Source organism: Columba livia, chromosome 7 (assembly GCF_036013475.1).
Source record: "Columba livia isolate bColLiv1 breed racing homer chromosome 7, bColLiv1.pat.W.v2, whole genome shotgun sequence".
In the NCBI taxonomy this organism is placed as follows: domain Eukaryota; kingdom Metazoa; phylum Chordata; class Aves; order Columbiformes; family Columbidae; genus Columba; species Columba livia.
The window spans coordinates 16,644,885-16,664,397 of NC_088608.1; the positions used below are offsets into that span (position 1 = coordinate 16,644,885).

The following is a 19,513-nucleotide window of genomic DNA, read 5'->3' on the forward strand; positions in this document are numbered from 1 at the left end:
AACACACATTGGGGCTCCACAGAGCCAGAAGAGAGAAAATAGCTGAAAACTGCAGAATTAGAAGACATTTTGCTTCTTATATATGTGACTTGCAACTACAAATGCAAGCTAGTTTGAGATAGCTGGCACTGACAAATCATCTGTACAAACTAAACTCAGTTCTCTTTCTGCTGATTAGTCTGAAAAAGAAAAATCATCTTTGCTTTCTTACAAGTCCCCAAAGGTTCTCACGGGAAATGCTAAGGTGGTCGTGTCAACTAGGCAAACCATACCATTCAGCTAGCATGTAACACCAGTAAAACTCAGATATGAAAAAAAGACACCAGTTGAAATAATTTACTACAATAAAAAAATAGAAAACAAACAGAAAAAGTGGAAAGATTAAAGAAGAATAATTTGAAAATTTTAAAACGCCTTAAAAATTATCCCATGAAACCTCAAGCCACAGGCATTTCTGAGCTGTAACTCACCTGGAAGGCGTGGAAGTGGTTATACTACAGGAATTCACCATTTGGGAGGCTTTCAATGGACGGGAACTATTGAAAAAGCAAAGTACTTATTGCAGTAGTTACAGTATCAAAAAATAAGTGGTTACTTGTCTGCTATGCATGCAAATTCACGACCAAAGGAACAAGTAGAATACCATTATGTACTTGCTAATTGCATAGATTTAGACTAATAACTCCATCATGCTATAAATATACAACAGTTGTTCAAAACCGTATATAATCCTTTAAACTTGATTCACTTCTTAGCGATGCAGCCTTGGGGACAAGCTCACAAATTAAAGGCTTTGAGCTCCCATGTCAAGACAATTCATTCCTTTTTCTTTTTGGTTCCCACCAACTCTTGAGCTCCTGCTCCCAAACCACAGTCTCCTGCTGCTGTCTGGATTAGCTGGTTTTCTGGCATGTCCCACATCTCTGTTTCTCTTCCCTTACCTGGATTCTTCTGAACAAATTTCCCACTCCATTTGATCCTTTCACTGGCTCCTCCAAGTCCCTCAGTATCACTACCATCTATCTATCAGGTGGCCTCCAAATATTTTCTAACCTTCCCCCTCAAACTAGGGCTACTTCTCTCCAGCCTAGTCACCTTTCCACCCTCTGGTCAATCAGAATGGCTTAAATGACTGAAAAAGTGCCACTGGAAAGCTATTGCAAATATATTTTCAAGTATTTTTGCTCTGGTTAGTTTAAGTTTTTCGTTACACTTAAGAGGTCAAGATTTCTATTGTTAAAGTAAACTCTTGGAAAAGATCCACATCAATCTCAAACATCACTGAATGTTCAGCACAAGAATGCCTGTCACACTGCTGAACACATACACCTGATGTAACCCTAGGGTTACTGAGGTTATGTCACTGGGCAAGAACCACAAGGGACCCGAGGAATTCTTTTTCCTTACTCTGTCACAGACTTCCTATGTGACAGCTGGCACATTTAATCCCTGGGTCTCAGGGCAAGCAGCTGCACAGATATAAGGGAAAAGGAGAGAGTATTTTCAGCCTGTGAAGTGCTCAGATATAACAGTGGCACAGGTAGGACACTGAAAAATGAATGACAGTGCAGGAGGTCTAAGTGGATATTAGCAGAAAAAGGTAGGATGTTGCATCTCCTAAGCAGAGTTAAGTGTGCTGTGCAGGAAAAGGTAATCTAGATTATTTTGGACCAAGAGGCATGAATTTTACAAATTACTGACAAAAGTTCTCATAAAAAGGACAGGAAAGCTATTTTTGAGTACAGTGAAGAATTCCATCTTACCAAATATTCCCTAGATAATGCCTCACCAACTCTTCCTACTGCTTCCATCGTGCTTCCTTTCCATACATGTTCTCATGATGGCATCATTACAAATTAGCAGTGCACATCTGAATTTTAATATTTCCTTGCCCAGACACCTTCTGGAGGAGATCTGACTGCCCACCTTGAGGTATATGTGCTTAACATGGCAGCGCAATCACGAGTTGTACACTTACATGGCAGAATGGACGCTCCATCCCAGGGTCAGCGGCGGCCTAGTGCTTTCAGTACAGTGTGAAAGTAGGGTTAAGTATCTTGGAATAACCACCTGCTGCCCGACTTTATGATTGAGAGACAATGCTACATTGAAGCTGTATCGTTTCAGATGAAGAATCAGGACCCTGAGAGATACCAGAGAAGGACAAATGTTAATCTCAAGACCAAAGTCAGAAAACCGATTCAAAATCCAAGTTTATAAAATGCATTCACCTGACTCTAAAATGATTATTACTTCAGCGTGGTGAGGAAATACCACCCATCTCTTATATGGCAAGAGACGGGTAATTACTCTCCTGCCCAACACTCAACCTAAGTTGAGTGCAAGGAGCAGACTCTGCTGATTCCAGAGGCCTCCTGCTTTGATCTGCATCACCTTGCTCTGCAGTCGAGCAGAAGTCAGCAGCTCTTACCAAACTCATTATTTTCTACTACCCAGTAAGATGCAGGAAGCAATTAAAATATTATCGTTATAGGCCAGAATGCTAGTATACTACTCCGAGGTGTTCAAGACTGCGATGGAGGGATCACACAGCTGCCCAAAATTGAGGGAGAACTGTGCCAAGTGCAAGATGTGAACTTGGTTTATCTGTCATGATGATGCTTTATCTTTGAGACAGCTTTTGATCACAAGAGTATAAAGAACCTGAAAAGGTCTCCTTACACAGAACCTTCTCCCTCATGCTGCGCTTTGTACTGTCTGTTTAGATCACGCAGCTGTATCATCACTTGTGCTGTGACAACAGTTTTGCAGTGTTAGCATAAATACAGTAGTTAAGCAAAACGCAATCTAACTACCAGGTTACAGGGTTCAGTATGAGGACACTCAGGACAAGGACACAGGGCAGATAAAGTCACTCAACAGACTCTTGTAGCTTTACATCCCATGAGAAAACGATCCCTGCCTCCAAGCACTTCCACTCTAAATAATGAAGTAAACCCAGCCATGAGGTCAGGAACTATTGAGTGTGCATTGAGCCTCCAAGTGTCTGCAATCTGCCTCAAAGTGTCATGCTTACTCAGAGACAAAACTGCTATCAGCATGGGAAGAATTAACTGATTAAAGCAAAACCCTTTATAGACCTTCTTGAATGAATGCCTCTAACTCAGTCCTGCCCATTAGGTCAGCTGAGCACAAAATATCAAATTTCCAGAATATATTTACTGTTTCTGCTTCCCTTGCATCCCAGAAACCGCAAGAAAAGGGGAAGGGGAAAACTCAGCCCTCCTTGTGTAGTTGACAGGGAGGAAGAAAAAAAGAGTTGCAGAGGGTGCCCAAAAGAGCTTCTTTAGAGGAAGAACAGCATGAAGACTAAATACTGCCTGCACATGCATCTTTCTCACATGCTGACCATCGTACACACTGTCCCACTCCTTTTCTCAGCTTTACTCTTTGAGGGACTTTTGCTTGCACTGTTGCAACACGTGGTTCCAGGAAAGAGAGGAACAGGTGTCAACATGTACCTGGGAAGCCTGTTGAACTTGTGTGTGACAACAGCAGACTTTCCATTGCACTTCTCGCAGGAATACTCGATTTCCTCTGCCTGTTTCAGAGAACACAAAAATGACTAGTGGAACAAAAGACACATCAAACAGATCTCAACAGAAAGCACATTGCTTTTGGCTGTCATGGAAGCTCTTCAAAACAGCAGTTACACTTAAAGTTATAACTACCTTCAACATGACCTAACGAGAGGGCATCTGGTAAGAGGGCAGGTAGCAGGGCTTACAACATGACAACTTATCTGCTAACACAGGTGGAATTTTTCCTGCAAGTCTATTGCAGACCAATGAATTAGCCACAGCTGAGACAAATCAGCTTCCAAAGAGAGGTGACAATCTTGCAAGCTTTATGGTTTTCTCTCCCATACACAGATTTGTTTCCTTGTTTTTGTTTTCCTAATAACCTTTGGTGGAAGTTTTCTTTCTTTTCTTCAAAACCTCAACTTTATTCCTGAAAAGCTATCCTCATCTAAACTTGTCAAGGATGTGCTGCACTGTAGTAGTTTTGAACAGGCAGCAAAAGGGGAAGCAACGCTGTGCTCAAATTACACGTCTTAGCCATCAAACATTTCTACAGCCCTTTTCTTTAAGTGACGCCAAAGGACACCACTATAATTTTAAGAATTTTTTTGATTGTAAGTAGGAGACCTCCACAACCTTTTAGAATAATTGCTAGGCTTTTTCTTCTATCTGTTGAAAACACTATCTGTAAATGTAGAAAAAACACAGACCTGTCTTGAGATATGACAAAATGCAACACTAATTCATAGAGGTAAGGCTCATTTTCAGCTTTCAGAAATCTCACCTTGAAGATCTATTTACAAGATAAGCATCCACATATTACAACTATTTTTTCTAATAATTATATTTGCATGACCTTTTTCCTCCATGCCAATTTAGGCTGGTACACAAGCTGTTGAAGCATCCTAGCCCAGGAGAGCAAACAGGAATTCCTGAGTGACTGTCTCAATCTGACTGCCTCCCTCCTCTCCTTTGTCTCAACTCTTCCATCACAAAATGGGGAAGTTTACCTATTTCATAGCAGTATTGTAAGGATTAGTTATTTTATCACAACATTTTACAATAAAAAACTCCTATATACTGTTAAAGTCCAAATCTCAAAAGAATGAAAAGTTAATTATTTCACATGTCTGCAACTACTGTCATAGAAACTAATAATCAGCTACACAATCAAAATTTCCGTAGGATAAAGAATCTACACGTACTCCACAGTGAATAAAGACAACCCCAAAACCACGTACCCGAAAAAAGAGGTCAAGAGAATCCTGGATTGATCGAGAAGGAAGCAATTTCTTTCTTCGAGGAAGGTCAATTGAGAGGTCATTAAACTGTTCTCGTTTGGTGACTGTTTCACCACACCTGAAAAAGAAACAAGCTCATGTAAGTCTGACAAACAATATACTTGAAATTAATGGCAACTTAAGATTTTTTAGGCTAAAATAACTTCCCAGTAAATATATGCCCCTTCATTGATCTATTTTACTCATAAAAGTGAAACTGTTTGATGTTTATTACCAAGTCAAATGTTGAGATTTCACTTTGATGCTTTAGAAATGGCAAGAAACATTTCTGTAAGGGTGAGAACAAAAAAACCAGATTGCTTTGGAGAAGCAAGGGATCAGGTATACAGGAAATCAAAGTGACTGCTATGTAGCCAAACATGTCTTAGGCAGTGTTCTCAGGAGAAAAGAAGTCAGCCCAGTCCATAAGAAGGGAAAGCCTAGATGTACTTTCAGACTGTTTTTTTCAGAAAGAAACAAGGGTCCATCTAAAAAGAAATCTCAATTTTCTTACACTTTTTTTTTAACTAGAAAAAAAAAAGACTCTACAACCATTATTTTCAATAATTATTACCTGCATGCAATTTACTTCTAATTATTTTAGGGAACTAATGGAGTACACACAAAGTAATATTCCCAAATATCTGAGTTCATGACAACTCAGTGGACTGCAAACATCCCATACGGAAATCTGCTGCACAGCTCATACTCAACAAATGGCCAGACACCCTGGTTTACACCTTTTTCCACAATAACCTACAGAGACAGAAGAAAATGCCATTCCCTGGAAGGCCTTGGGAAAGAATTAATAAAAACCATGGCTTCCAATTTTTTTTTGAGAGGAAACATTACTTGGCTGAAACCCCCTTTTCTGCTTATTTTCATACAACCAGTATGCAAAAAGCACAGAAACTTTCCACTGGATATGTAATGAGGAACTAAACGGATCGAGAGTGTTTAAAGAAGGCCTGTAGCAGCAGCAGTGTGGTGTGAGGTTTACAGCACTTCTAGACTGCAGAATATTTTCTAGCTTTGGAAAAAGATAGTTCTTAGTTCTAGTTACAGCCTCCAGATGAAGTCATATAAGATGGAAACACTTTCCTGTCTTTTAAAGTACAAATGAGAAAAGCTCTCAAGCATACTCACGTCTTGCAAATGATAGAATGCTGAACCTCAAACTCCAAGTTACTGATAACCGGACATGTATAAACTTTGGTGGCTGAGAGGTCATCAGAAGCCCGTCCGGGGGAGTTATCTTCATTAGGGACTGGCTCACTCTTCCAAGTTTTGTTTAACTTTTCCATGTCCTCCTTCAGCTGATCCAGACACTGGCTCAAGAATTCGTGTGCATCCTAGAAACGGGGCAAACTCAAAGTGATTTTGTACAACTTCATTCAGTATCCTGCTCTCAAACACACACAGACCAGGGAAATTATGTTTTAGTTCATTGCATTCAGCAATAATAAGACAGTTCTGCTCATCATTCGATCAAAAGCTCAAGTCACTGTCAAACAGTTGAAGCTTGACAGGAGTTCAATGCAGTCCAAACACTGAACAAAATACACATAATTGTTTCTAGACAACATGGTACTTACATTCTGCATGTACCCAGAAAATCTCTCTGCAGTAGCCGAAATGGCACTTTTCACCTTTTTGAGCAGTTCTTTCTTGACCTCAGGGCTGCAGACATCCTTTTTAGCAAGCAGATGGGCAAAACGCCTGCAGAAGTCAATGTAATGAAATACTGATTGCCTTTCCAGGACTTTAGAGAAATAAAACTCACAATATCTCATTTTAAGAATCTGAATCTCTAAAGGCTTTTCTCCTGTGATAAGTGGTTTATGGGTTCTATATGAAAATATCTCATATATAATTAACCTCTTCCATTTCAAGTGTTCTGTAATCTCATTTGAGGCCATCATTGGAACAGAACCCAAATGAAAAAAAAAAAATCCACAGTCTTTTAAGGTAAATAGAAGAGTCTTATAAAGTTCTATAAACTTATTTCTGTTCTATCTTTTACAATGAGAAAAAAATCCACAACGCTTTTTCGAAAATATTTGTACTGACAGGAGATAAGAAATCACATGGTGCCAAAGTAAGCAACACAAAAATCATTAAATTCAACCCGCATGGTCAGACAGGTTTTTTTTTTTTTTTTTCCTTTCTTAATTTTAAAATTTCCACTCAGCTTCAAGCTTTCCTCCTCCTGGCAGTAAAACATCACATCAGAGTGAAAAACAGCTGTAGCCAAAAGAGCTATGAGGAATTCATTGGTTGAAGCTACATTTAGTGTTACTGGTAACTTTATTAAAAAACTGTTCAAATTGACTTCACCTTTGCCTCTCAGTTACTGTGATTTCCTGATCTTTTACAACTGCTTTACAATTTCATAGGAAATACACACTCAGTATATTCCAAGCACAACAGTTTCAGTCACAGTAAATACATGGGAAGGAGACAGGAAGATGTCATGTCCCATCACACACACACACAAATACGACAGAAAATACCTGTGCAATCCCCTCCCGCCCCAAACCAACAACTAATACCCAGTTCCCAAAAGAATATGATCAGTTTACTGCAGCTCCGCCAGTTTCTGCTGCTCTGCTGAGCTATGCTCTCCTAACCCTCCATCCACAACTGCTTGGTGAAGCATGTTGGGAAAGACACCTTTTTCACCAGAAAGCAGTTGATAGGCAATTGCTTTTCAAACAGAAAATCATTCATCACGTAGGATCAAGTGCCCGTACCCAAACCAACAGAGTCAAAGTATCAGCTCTGACTTGGACTCGGGCCCCGGACCACCTGCTGCCCCCCAGCGCAGGTCCTGTGGCACAAGCTCTGCCCACACCGTTTGCCACCAGGTATACGGGGCACGAACTGCAGAGGTCTTTCTGCAAAAATTAGGGAAAGGACATTTCAAAGGGCACAGGGAACAACCTCTGAACCCAAGCAGCATAGGAAGAGTTCAAGAAGACACAGCAAAAATAGAAATGACCCCAAAAGACAGAAAAGACTATGAAATGGAAATAGAAATGGCTCTGATAATCCTGCATCTTGTTTAGTAAGAGAAAAGAAACGAGATACTAAAAAGCACATATCATAAAATTTCCAAATGGTGGAGTGTGGTACAAACAGCAGTTTGCCTTGCTGATAGACATACCAAGGAATCTGAATGGCACAGGAATTTAATATTTCAAAAAGAAAAGAGTTTTACATATTACAGAAACCTTTGCAGTTTCTGGGCATGAAGTGTGACTGAACTGAGAGTTCAGCTGAATTTAGAAACAGATTAAGAACTCAGAACTGCAGAATTCAAACACTCTCAACAGGTACTAGACAAAGGATATTTTCCAAAAAAGCTTAAGTCCTCACACACCAGGTGAAGTTATTGACCAGCTTAAACCATAGCTAGTAATGTTTTAAAAATAAGTTATTCTGCATCTATTTATTTTGCAGTTTCTTGCATTGTCTACCAAAGCATTTCACTCTGCCACTAGAAATACAGCAGAAGATATAGAAGACTGCTTGTAACTCAGCACTGCAATTTTTAAGTCTACTTCCTTTGTCTAAAGTAAAACTCCAAAATACAGAGAGCTCTGGAATTTATTTTATTAGCTACACATGCAAATTACTCTCTACAAAGGTGTTTCAGTATTACAAAACTAGTTTATCAGTAATGAAAGAGAAAATATCCTTCCCAGAAAGTGACTTTTACCTGATAAGTGCATTGAGGGGAATTTTTTTCCAAGGGATACCCTGCTTGAGCAGATCATTAGCAAAAGATTGAATTGAAAACAAGGACTGTAGAATGGCATTCATATAGCAGGTGTTTCCCAAGTTTGAAAATCTGAAAAAAAGAAGATTGATTGGTATGTATGTGAATGTGTGAACACACCAGCGTTAAACACAGCACTACTAACATGTGGGACATTCACCCCAGCCACTCCCCACAGTTTCTTATTGGAGCTGCCCTCTACCTTCAAACTACACAGAAAACTCACGGGACATAGTGTTTATCTCTTAGGAACCCATGAGGTTTTATGATCAAAATTTTTAAAAGTGTGTGTGTATATATAAGATAGAGAAATTGATTGCAAAAGGAACACTAATTACCTGAAATTATTACATCTCTAAAATTCTCAGGAAGTGAATTTAAGAATACATATTTTCCAAACTACGAAAAGTGTTCCCTGTCTCAGTGTTCACTAATTTCAGGATGTTTTTTCATTAAATAATTAACTAGAATGTTCATGTTATGATGACCAAAGTGCGTACGCTAGGTAAAGAAAATTAAATTCACCCTTGTAATTGTTGTTGAGGATGTGTGGAAAGTGGCACTCGGGGTTTGTTCCACCCTGTGTAATCTTGATTAGATCTCATTTTTTTAACAGAAAGAGGGGCAGGCTGAGAAAGAAATCCCAGGCTCCTTTTGGCTGAAGAGGTCTGGCTGGATGCACTAGACCTAAAAACATAAAGTACAAGAAATGTAAGATTTCTAATGCTATTCCTTAGACAACTATAGTCCGTGACATTGGAATTATATCACTATAGAAGACAAGGACTGGTAAAGCCACACAAGATAACTGGCATGCATTATAATGCAAAAGAGGTGTGAGAGAGAATTTTTTTCCAGAGCACTTAAATACTTTGGTTAAGTTTTGTTGCATCTACAGGTGTGCATGCAGTCTTTTGTCTTTAAGATCATATAGCATGAGATCACCACTTCTAAGATACACTTAAAATTCACATCTGGGCCACAGTTTTCATTTTCAGCCTATTTCTTGTAACTTAATCACTCTGGACCTCAGTTCCTCATGTGTAAAGAGTGGACATTGCTTCTTTTTTTCCTTGATCTTGTATCTCACCTACGTAAGCCAGAGACTGACAGTCTGATTGCACAGCATCTAACACAGAAAAATCTCAACCTCAGCAGGATACAGTGTTACTAAAATAGAGCGTTTCATGCCATCTATCTACTTGGAAAAATAAAGCAAGGATTCGGTCTAAAATTCCAGAGCTTATATATCATTTGAACCATCTAGAGCTTAGATATAATTTGTATCAGTCACTCACAATGACTATAACAGACTTGGGAGATTTTAGAAAGTCTATCTATTGCAAGCAATAACTGGAGTTTGCAGATTTAACTACAGCAATTGTAGCCACACTGAATACCTGGACTGTACTCCTGGGGAAAAAAAAATGTTTTTAATATATATATATACTCATTTTATGCATATAAGCTACATAGCACATGATAAACACACAATAAACAGAAGATCCTAATTTCTGGGAAAGAACTTTCATTTACAGTTCATGCCAGTGGATCAGTCCTACCTGTCCAAGGTGGAACTGCCTGTGGAGTACTCTTTTGATGAGGACCGACTACCATAAAAGGATGACGACTGCAGTGGTAAAATACCTTGAAAACCAAAGAGAGAGGCAGGTCATATTATTGCAGGTAACTCAGCTATTTATATGATATAAAACTGGCTGAAAAGTATTTAGTCAACTGGTTTAAAAATCTTCAAATACTGTTTTACAGGGTTGGCTGGGAAAGTACTAACACACATACTTGGAAGTACTAATGCAAATAATAATATGTAAGCAGAGGCACACTGCAGTTTTAATTTAATTTATCACCATAATCTCCATCAATTCTGAATAGCAATGTGAACATTAACAAGTCACTGAAGGGTCCTAACTGTCTGAAAGGTAATAAATATCCATTTCTTGTTCAAATATACAGGACACATAACAGAAAACCCACTAGTGATTTTCAATACAGTGCTCTCAAAATTCAAGACAAATATGCAGAAGTGAAAAGCTTCTTTTCCCACTCCAAATTCCACTGTAAATTACTATGTGCTTGGGACAAAATACGATTGTTTTATTGTTCTTATATCATAGTGTCAGATGCTGAGACTCTAATGCCTCAAATGGTGCCACCTAAAAAACATGCTCTCAAGAGTAAAATAAAAAAATCTACTACAGTGAATCGCAGCATAATTTGGGTTGGATAATGAATAAACATTTGCTTCTATCCCTGCTTGAAGTGGTATGAGCTATGCTGCCTCGAAAAAATGCAGCTATGTGAAAAAAGTTTGCAATACTGTTACCTGAAATTGCAGGTATACACTGACAGATTCTAACTCTAAAGAGCAAAGCAGATTTTTATTCAGAGATCAACATTCACCTTACTGGCTCCTCCAGCAACATGTTTGTGCCATCAGAGCTGCGCTAAAAAAAGAATGCATTCAGCAACATTTCCCATAAAAACAAAATCTCGAATGCGTTTCCCTTTATGGGGAAAGCAGCTCAGTATTTAGCAGTAAAACTGAAGAATGGTGCTGCTTAATAGCTTACGTCTATATTGTTGTTATTTCTATATTGTCAATAAAACCTTGCCGCACACCAGTATGGTGGTGATACAAACAGAAAAAAAGTCCTGGCCCCAAAGAGTTCCTCCTCTACGTTCTGGGAATGAGATAAAGAAACAAAAGCAAACAGTACTTGTTTTCAGCACAAAAACCAGCCTACAATTAATGTGGGCATCAATAGAAAAGCAGAGCCTTAAAATTAAACAAGAAAGAGAGCAAAATGGAAATCCTTAGGTGTTCCCAGAAATCCCCTCCCGAGGGGAAGGGCAGTTTGGAGCCAAATTTGAAGCTGCTTGTTGAGTTTTCCAACAAGCCGGCACATGGGCTGGCGGCAGCACCCAAGTATAAAGGTCAGGGTCATGCTACAGGAGGACAGGCTTCGAAAACGGAAGTTGTTTGCATGTCATGTATGGCTCTATAGGAAGCAAGAAAGTTAGTGGGACAGGGAAAGCAGATTAGGAAAACCATCTCTGCAGCAGCTTTCAAAACTAGTATCAAAGGAGAAAAACCATACTGGTCAAAGTCAGGTGTCATTTGGCTTTACTTTTCTTTTTTTACCTGATGTCCTGTTTTCCTCTGCCTGCTTCAGATTCAACTGTTTCTCTCTGCTGCTGTTTAAGTACTTCCAAGCTGGATCACTCAAGGCTTTATTATTCCTACAGATAAACAATAGTGGAAGTCAGTGAAGTTACAGAAAATAAAGGATGTTCCTGCTTGATATTTACAACTTATTTTAAAACATTTCACTGCTATCACCTTTAATATTCGACTATGAAACAATTAAACTTTACTTGCAGAAAAGTTTAAGCAATTCATTTAAAGAAGCCTCCTTACTTATGATTAAATCTGATTTCAATCACACAGAGCTTATTCTCTAAATGGCTATTTCCCTTTATGAATTTGGTTTTGAAAGGGCTCAAAGCAAGTTCATTAAAGAAGGCACCTATTGCTATACACGTATGGCATATATGACAGTCCTGACTAAACTGATGACACAAAATTTGCATGTGCCAGTTCCTGCAAATGAACTGCTAGAGCAGGTTCTATTCCCCACATTAATCCTGAATGCAAACGCTGTTCCAAGCACCCACTGTGTTCAGAAGTTCACCAGTGGCTGGTCTGTACCATGTTGCTGAGAAAGGAAATACCCAGGCATTCTTTTCAGAAAAAATTACCTTTACAAATGAACAAAGAGTTTAAATCAGAAATTAGAAACCACGGTTACTTACGTTGAAGAATCATTCTCTTTGGGATAGTCTTCACTCATTTCTGAACCAGGCAGTTGTGTTCTTTTCCTCTTTTCACTGATGACAAAAATTTTTGAAGTGGTCATTCTTTCAGAAAGGCTAGTAAATGATCCTCTTCCAACTGAACAGAACTCCTCAAGGCTTTCTGCACATTTTGTACCTATCTTCCACAAACTCCACTTTTATAACATAGCATACAGAGAAGAATTTGGTCTGCCCAACTCTTACGTTAGTGCCAGTACCAGCCAGAGGCTAGAAAAGCACACATTAACATCCTGTTAAAAGTAATAGCAAAACCAGAGGAAGAAATATATTCTGGTCCTACTTTAGTTGTACCAAGTTCTACCTGCAGCTCTATAAAGAGCTAAAGTTTAGCAATATCATAATAAGAGGATAACACTCCTACCGATTCTCCAACAGGCCTGTTCTGTGAGGGGCTGATGATGCAGGAGATGCTGAAATGTTCACCCTGTTGCTCGATGTTCCAGTTCCAGTGGAGTTCTTAACAGAGGCTCTTGCTGGGGTACCCAGCACCTTTCGAAAGGGATTTTCCTCCTTACTTTCCACAGTCACTCTTTTGGGAGGAGTCTGAAAAGCCCAAGTGGAAGGGGGCAGGGAGACAACCCAAACAGTGAAAACTCTGACCATCTTCAGTCTACACTAGTATTTACACCACTGTTCTACTTGTTATAGTTTGGCATCCAAAAGCACAAAAATGCTACTTGTATTAGATTAAGAGACTCTACTTGTATTAGATTAAGAGACTTTAATTAGACTGGAGATAAAACTCTGACCGTATCTATGCAAGTAACAGACACAAAACTCTACTGAAGTAACCAACTGACTTTCTTGTTTTCCAATACTAAGTCAGTTGAACTTCAGCTTTTAAAATCTCCTTGACATGCTTAGATATTAAAAAAACCCCAAGACATGACTCATACCTATCTCCAGATCAATCCCAGGTAGTATTAGGAAAAAAAAAGCCATATTAAAAACCACACAATCAGAAGAGTGCCCTGACAGCCTTGGGCCACGCAAGCACCCCGATGTGGAAACAGCTAACAGTTGGTTGACTAAGGAATGCTGGTCAATTTTCAACTTGAAAACTAAACATATCTAATCTTAGCGCTGTATACAGAGCCTCAGAGTTTTTACTGCGAGACTGTCTTCAAGCAATATGTACATTTGTTTTGGGACAATGTAAAAAATATTATCCCTGAGGGTGGTAATACAAGTATATTCACAGAGATAATAATGCAAATTAAGGCCAGCAGACACACCATGAAATCTGTGTTATACAGGACGAAGGAAAAGCACTTTAAGGGAGAAATCTGCAAAATTTACATAAAAACCTGAGCAGAATGCCACAAATTCCGTAACTTTATTCTGATACAACACTGGGTCAGCAGCTTTTCAATATATGCATTTGGCCAACATCTGCTAAACTCATTAAGACCTATGCTGACTATAACATATTCAGCTGCTACGTAAGGTGTTCAGTATAAACACAGATACATTCCAAACTATGTGAGAAGCAAGTCTTAATCACGTACTTTCCCTCTTTCTGCTTCTCCTTGGCCTGACAGCTCAGCATAAAGAACATATTCTGTCTTGCACGGCCAGACACTGACCTTCCTTCTTCACACAGAATATGTACCTCCTCGCGAGCGAGACACACAGGCCAACCTCCCTTATACATCTGCTCCCAAGTCCTCCAGGTTACAAGAAGTTTGGATGCAAAATATTACAACATACAATAAGAGGAAATGATTGAAATAAAATTAGAGGAGAGGAATAATTTGAGCATGTAAACAAACCTGGTTCTCCATGTAAGAGAATTGCCTGTTAGCTTCCTTCTGCGTGGTCCTGCTGCCCAGCACACCTCCAAAGCTGCCAGATCCCTGAGAGGGTTTCCCAGCTGACAGGAAAATTACACAACATTTGATTTGATCAGCATTTAACTGATTGGCATTCTTATTTGTAAGATGTTATTCAGCTAGATTTGATTTTGGAAGGGACACATTAGATTTCTTGCCAACAGACAGGACAATACTCTGAGTGCACAGACATAAGCATGTGTTTATGGGAATTCCTTAGAATGGCCATTTGCTTAGGTGTCAATAAGGTTCCTACCATTAAAAAGAGCAAAATAAACTTGAAGAAAAAATAAAAAGGAAAGAGACTATGCATGTGTGGTAAACAGACAAGAGTTTTTCAAATACCAACATAGTTACAACATAAACGATTCCTACATGTTTAACCTCTGTTTATTGTTCAACGTGACACAGGTACAATATGAGAAAGGTGTATAACAAAAACTGGGGTTCAAGGCCAGAAAGAAGCATTTACACAAATGCAAACGAAGTCAGTAACGCAAGGAGGACAAAATGGCTAAAGATGAAAAAAAGAAAACAGAGCACCAACCCCTCTTCAAACTGTTATCAACACAATTTACAACAATTGCACTCACCAGTATGAACCCTGTCTTGATGAACTGCATCCAAATACATCCGCATTTCATTTGCATCTTTAAATGGTACCTTATCAATTGTCAGGAAGCTGGTATCCTTTAGTGTTAGCATTAGGCAGCATAGTTTTCTACCATTTGGTCGTAAGGTCACAGTTTTAATGTTATGGCTTAGCTGAAAACAAGAAGGTGACTATAAACATAAATTCATTTTTAAAAGGGCAAAATACTTACAAACTCAAACAAAACACTTCAAATAGAGAGGGTTAGAAGCGCTTGCACTGAAATACTTCCCCTGCTCAATTCTGAGCGAAGACTAAGCCTCACAGAATTACTGCAATCAGTGACCTGGGAAGCTGACAGAACAGACAACATCACTACGGCTCAACACTCCCTATATTACTGGATAAAATTATTGAAGCTTGCTTTGCTATCAAGTGCGACATTTTTGAATGCAAAGGAATAAGAGCTTCATACAGTCCCATTTAGCTGCCTGAAAATTCCACATCAAGTTTGAAATACAACTTAAGATGGGGAAAGTTTTAAACATTAACTACAAACTTCTACTCACTTCATAATTTGCCCTCAGGGAAGGCAGATTTGATATAGTTTAAAAAAATTGCTTAGGGAGTAAGTCAATAAGAAACACAATCTATATACAACATTATAACAACTAAGAGGTGGCAAAATTCTCAGCATTCTGGTCAAATGCAAGAATAATTTTTATAACAATTAGTGCTCCCTAATGATGCCACTGCTACTTTGTTGTATCATTACTTAATTTTTATTTCATGTTAAGCCATCTATAAGAAATGGCTGTTCAGTAAAGGCTCTACTATCCATGCAGGTTGAGGGTAACTCCTAAAGCAGAAGCAGCAAAAGAATCTCTCACATCTGCAGGCTGCATACACATTTGACAACACATACCTAAACTTATTCTCAGTTTCAACTCCCTTGTCCTTTTTTTCTTAATTCTTCATTTTGCTGCCATTTCTTTAGCCTAACCTAAGATCAGGTACCAGCTACACAACGACCCCCACCCCAGCACATCGCTGTACCCAACACTTCATACAAGACTGGAAACCACAACCACTGGCACTACGCAGGAGGGAGAAAAACACTGCCCAGCAGATTGTAGTCTTCTCCTAATTTGGCCTGATGTGCACAATGCCACCATACTGGTCTAAATAATGATGTTGAATTAATAGACATGAACATGAATTACACTCTGATGCCAAAGTTTCACCATACATTGCTCTAGAATCTGCCCTGTCTCCTTCAAATTATACACAATTTTAAAAATAACAATTATTCCCAGTTTTTCTTTAAATTTGTTCAGGTAGATGAAAGTGAGATTTCTTTTTTCCATGCAGATCTCCAGCTTCTTGGAAAGCCAACCTAGACACAACAGCCATTTACAAGAGAGGCTGGAAAACCATCTTGATCAGAAACTAAGGGTTTATTTTGCCAGGAAAACTACAATTCTGAAATATTTTGTTCTCAATCCTTGTGGTTTGGGTTTCTTTTTGGTGGGGGATGGGTTTTTTTGTTGTTTTGGTTTGTGTTTTGTTTATTTGTGCCTTATCTTTTTTTTAATATAAGCTAAAAAGTCTTCAAAGACTTGAGAATTGAAAAGAGGGCTCCACATTTTTCATCCTCTCTTAAAATATTGAGACCAACGGAAAGTGATCACAGTCACTTCACCATCTCAGTGCAAAACAAGCTATTTCAACTCAAAATGTTATCACGAGAGGGCTCCATCCACAGTCTCCATGCACTTGTTATGACCCAGTCAGTGTTACAAAGTCTTTGGAGGTGAGAGTAAATCAAATTTTTCTCTTAATACGTATCTAGCATCTAGAACAACTTCATCAAAGCTTTGAAACATCACTAAAACTTAACATCTGACATAGAAATTTGATGACACACCAGTCACTCTAGAAAGAAACACAGCCCTGGGCTCATCCAAATGCGCTATTACAGAGAAGCAAAAAAAGTAGAAAAAAAATCACCCACAGCTCTCCCTGAGCGACTTGTCAAAGAAAAAAAAGACAGAGAGAGAGAGAGAGAGAGAGAGAACACTACTTGTAAAGCAGAATTATCAGGTATCTGTCACGCCTGCAGCAGCACAGAAGAGTGCTGGGAGGGACCAGGGCTGGCTCACACAAGCTACACTCGGGCACAAGCCAGCAGCGCAAGGGCAGGCGGGTCCCTGCCTACTGTTCGCTCCCACCAACACTCTTGTGCTGGTGTCTGTGTTGCTTCAAGACGAACGGGACCAGAAAGCAAATCCTGCTGGAAAATAATCACCGTCCAAACAAAAATAATTAGCTCAAAGATGCGGCTGCTCATTTCCTACTCCTGTATTTCCTGTATTTCCTACTCCTCCTTTGCTGTATTTCTAGCTGCACTGTCCCGTATCACCCCTTCCACCAGATCTTGCATTTGGCCCCTTCCATGAGTTAATTCATGTGAAAACCCTCCACCGAGCTCATGGAGAGATCTGATGAGTGCCAGAGCCAGCAGATGTGAGAGGCTGGGAGAAAAACCTGCCCCTTTAGGCCATGGTTAGTAGTTCTGCAGGCTCATCCTCCCTGTGGAACCACCTTTCAAGTCACTGCCATGCCACGTTAATGCTCATCCAGGCAGAAAGAAGCATGTGAGAACAAGTACCCAGAGAAGGTACGAGGAGAAGAGGAGAACACGGTCCAGAAGCAACACGGTCCAATACTGGATTAAAATACACAGACACAGCATCACAAGGGAGGAGACAGACGATTCTTTTCAAGTCTGCAGTAACACAGGTAGGAACTATCCACAGCTAACGATTTTATCTCGTCTTGATTCTAACACAGGCTGACAGATTCTTTGCTGAGACTTTTCAGCACACTAAGGCAGCAAAACCTGATGTTTCAAAAATAAAGTGAACTTTTCACCAAGTCCGCACACAGAAATAAAGGGCTCAGAGAAAGGTCTGGTGAAGACTACTGCTGAAAAACAACTGTGGCACGAAAAAGCAGAAGCCAACATTTAGATCAGTTTAGGCTGTTATGAAGTTGCTAAATAAGTTAGGATTTATTTTTTCTTCCAACTGCTCTTATATCTTCTGTGTATTTTAAAATCAGACAGAAATTTCTTAGAGAAAAACACTGCTTAACATTCTTTCAGTTTGGGGTGTTTTGCACAAAACACAGGAAGACTGAGCTGAAGACAACTATAGAATGAAAAAAAGGCAACAGGCAGAAAAGTGCACGAGAATCTTCAACAGCAATCTGCATCACCCTCCCGGTGAGGAAACCACACTGCCCGGCTTATTTAATACCCAAAACTGCAACAACTGCTGTTCTGCAGAGTCTTGTATAAACAACCAAGAGGTGACAAGTGTGTTAACACCATTAACAGCAAGAAAAACTGCTAGTAGAAAGCATTCAAGATCTTCACCTCTAGATTCTGCAAATGCACCAGTAGCAGAAAGGCTACACATCCCAAAAATCTGATCACGTGACCCACGATACTATATACTTTGGTGACTTTTCTCTGCTTTTTTGGTTCTTCCCATTCAGTGCTATCTTGACATCAACCTTGGCAGATCCGTTAACAATACACATGAGTAATTTACAGGAGAGTTATACAAATGGATTAGTGTTCAGGAAACGTGGAACAAGAAACAGTGACAGAGGGAGGTTTGCATGACACTTAATAGCCTGAAGAGGACAGCTGTTCACAAAAGAGCACGATCCATGCACTGCTCAAACAAAAGCCTTAACATTTGGTGTACCTGAAATGTCTTTGGAATTCCTCCAACATTGTAGTGAACCACTAGACTCACTTTGTTGTCCTTCTCCACAATTTCAAAGCTCCCTTCTTTCCATTTTGTAATCCCAGTCTGCATGCTGCGCATCCGGACGGGTCCGTGCACCTTTAGCGGAGCCATGCTTATTCACGGGAAAGAGCTCACCAGGGTAAGCGTACTCTGCCTTAAACACCTGTTAAAAAGGAGAAATTCGTAACTAGGCTTGCCAAAGAATCTACAGAAAGATATAAGCATGACTTAAAGTTTCTGTAGAAAGAAGCTCAGCAGAACAGTTTCACTGGTATTTTTAAACACAGTGAAGGAGAGCTAGACACAAGCAAAGGAGACTTAGATCAATAAAATATCTCGCAGTTTGGGCAGCAACACGCTGATTCCTCACCACTGAACAGCGAGCAGACTCAACCTGGACACAAATGTTCTGGCAAAGCCTTAAAGCAACTGCAACCGATTTAAGTGTGGGGGGGGAAAAGTGTTTGAGGAGAGCCGGTAAGAGACAGAAACCGAAGTTTCGGGGAAGCCTGAGAGAGACAAGGAGCTGTATTCCGACGGGACCTGCGGGTCGGTCACCTGGCGGGCCCGGCAGGTGCTCCCGGGGCGGCAGTGCCTCCAGCGCTGCCGCTCCGCCCGCGAAAGCCACCGGCGGCGAGAAGCCGCCCCCGCCCCCCGGGGGCTCCCGGTGCGCACGGCGGGGCGTGTGCGACATGGAAACCAGAAAAAATGAATGAAGCGGCGCCTGCGCGCAGCGCAGCCGAGGCTCCCCCGCTGCCCGCACTCCGG

The 19,513-nt window shown here is 39.9% G+C and overlaps 1 protein-coding gene across 2 annotated transcripts in view; it reads right to left on the minus strand.

The window, feature by feature from the left end:
* Window positions 1–19,513, minus strand: part of USP37 (ubiquitin specific peptidase 37) — a 36,334-nt gene that overhangs the window by 16,391 nt on the left and 430 nt on the right. Inside the window, exons 2-16 of one of the 2 annotated variants that reach the window (XM_065070698.1) lie at window positions 18,701–18,908; window positions 14,926–15,097; window positions 14,273–14,373; window positions 12,862–13,043; window positions 12,438–12,512; window positions 11,767–11,864; window positions 10,166–10,250; window positions 9,129–9,290; window positions 8,544–8,675; window positions 6,418–6,541; window positions 5,969–6,174; window positions 4,784–4,901; window positions 3,483–3,562; window positions 1,979–2,143; window positions 471–536 (exon numbers count right to left, since the gene is read on the minus strand). In XM_065070698.1, the coding sequence (XP_064926770.1) occupies window positions 471–536; window positions 1,979–2,143; window positions 3,483–3,562; window positions 4,784–4,901; window positions 5,969–6,174; window positions 6,418–6,541; window positions 8,544–8,675; window positions 9,129–9,290; window positions 10,166–10,250; window positions 11,767–11,864; window positions 12,438–12,512; window positions 12,862–13,043; window positions 14,273–14,373; window positions 14,926–15,097; window positions 18,701–18,856 (1,922 nt within the window). In that variant the 5' untranslated portion in view covers window positions 18,857–18,908. The remainder of the gene's footprint in view (window positions 1–470; window positions 537–1,978; window positions 2,144–3,482; window positions 3,563–4,783; window positions 4,902–5,968; window positions 6,175–6,417; window positions 6,542–8,543; window positions 8,676–9,128; window positions 9,291–10,165; window positions 10,251–11,766; window positions 11,865–12,437; window positions 12,513–12,861; window positions 13,044–14,272; window positions 14,374–14,925; window positions 15,098–18,700; window positions 18,909–19,513) is intronic. The other variant, XM_065070699.1, reaches the window with a different exon arrangement.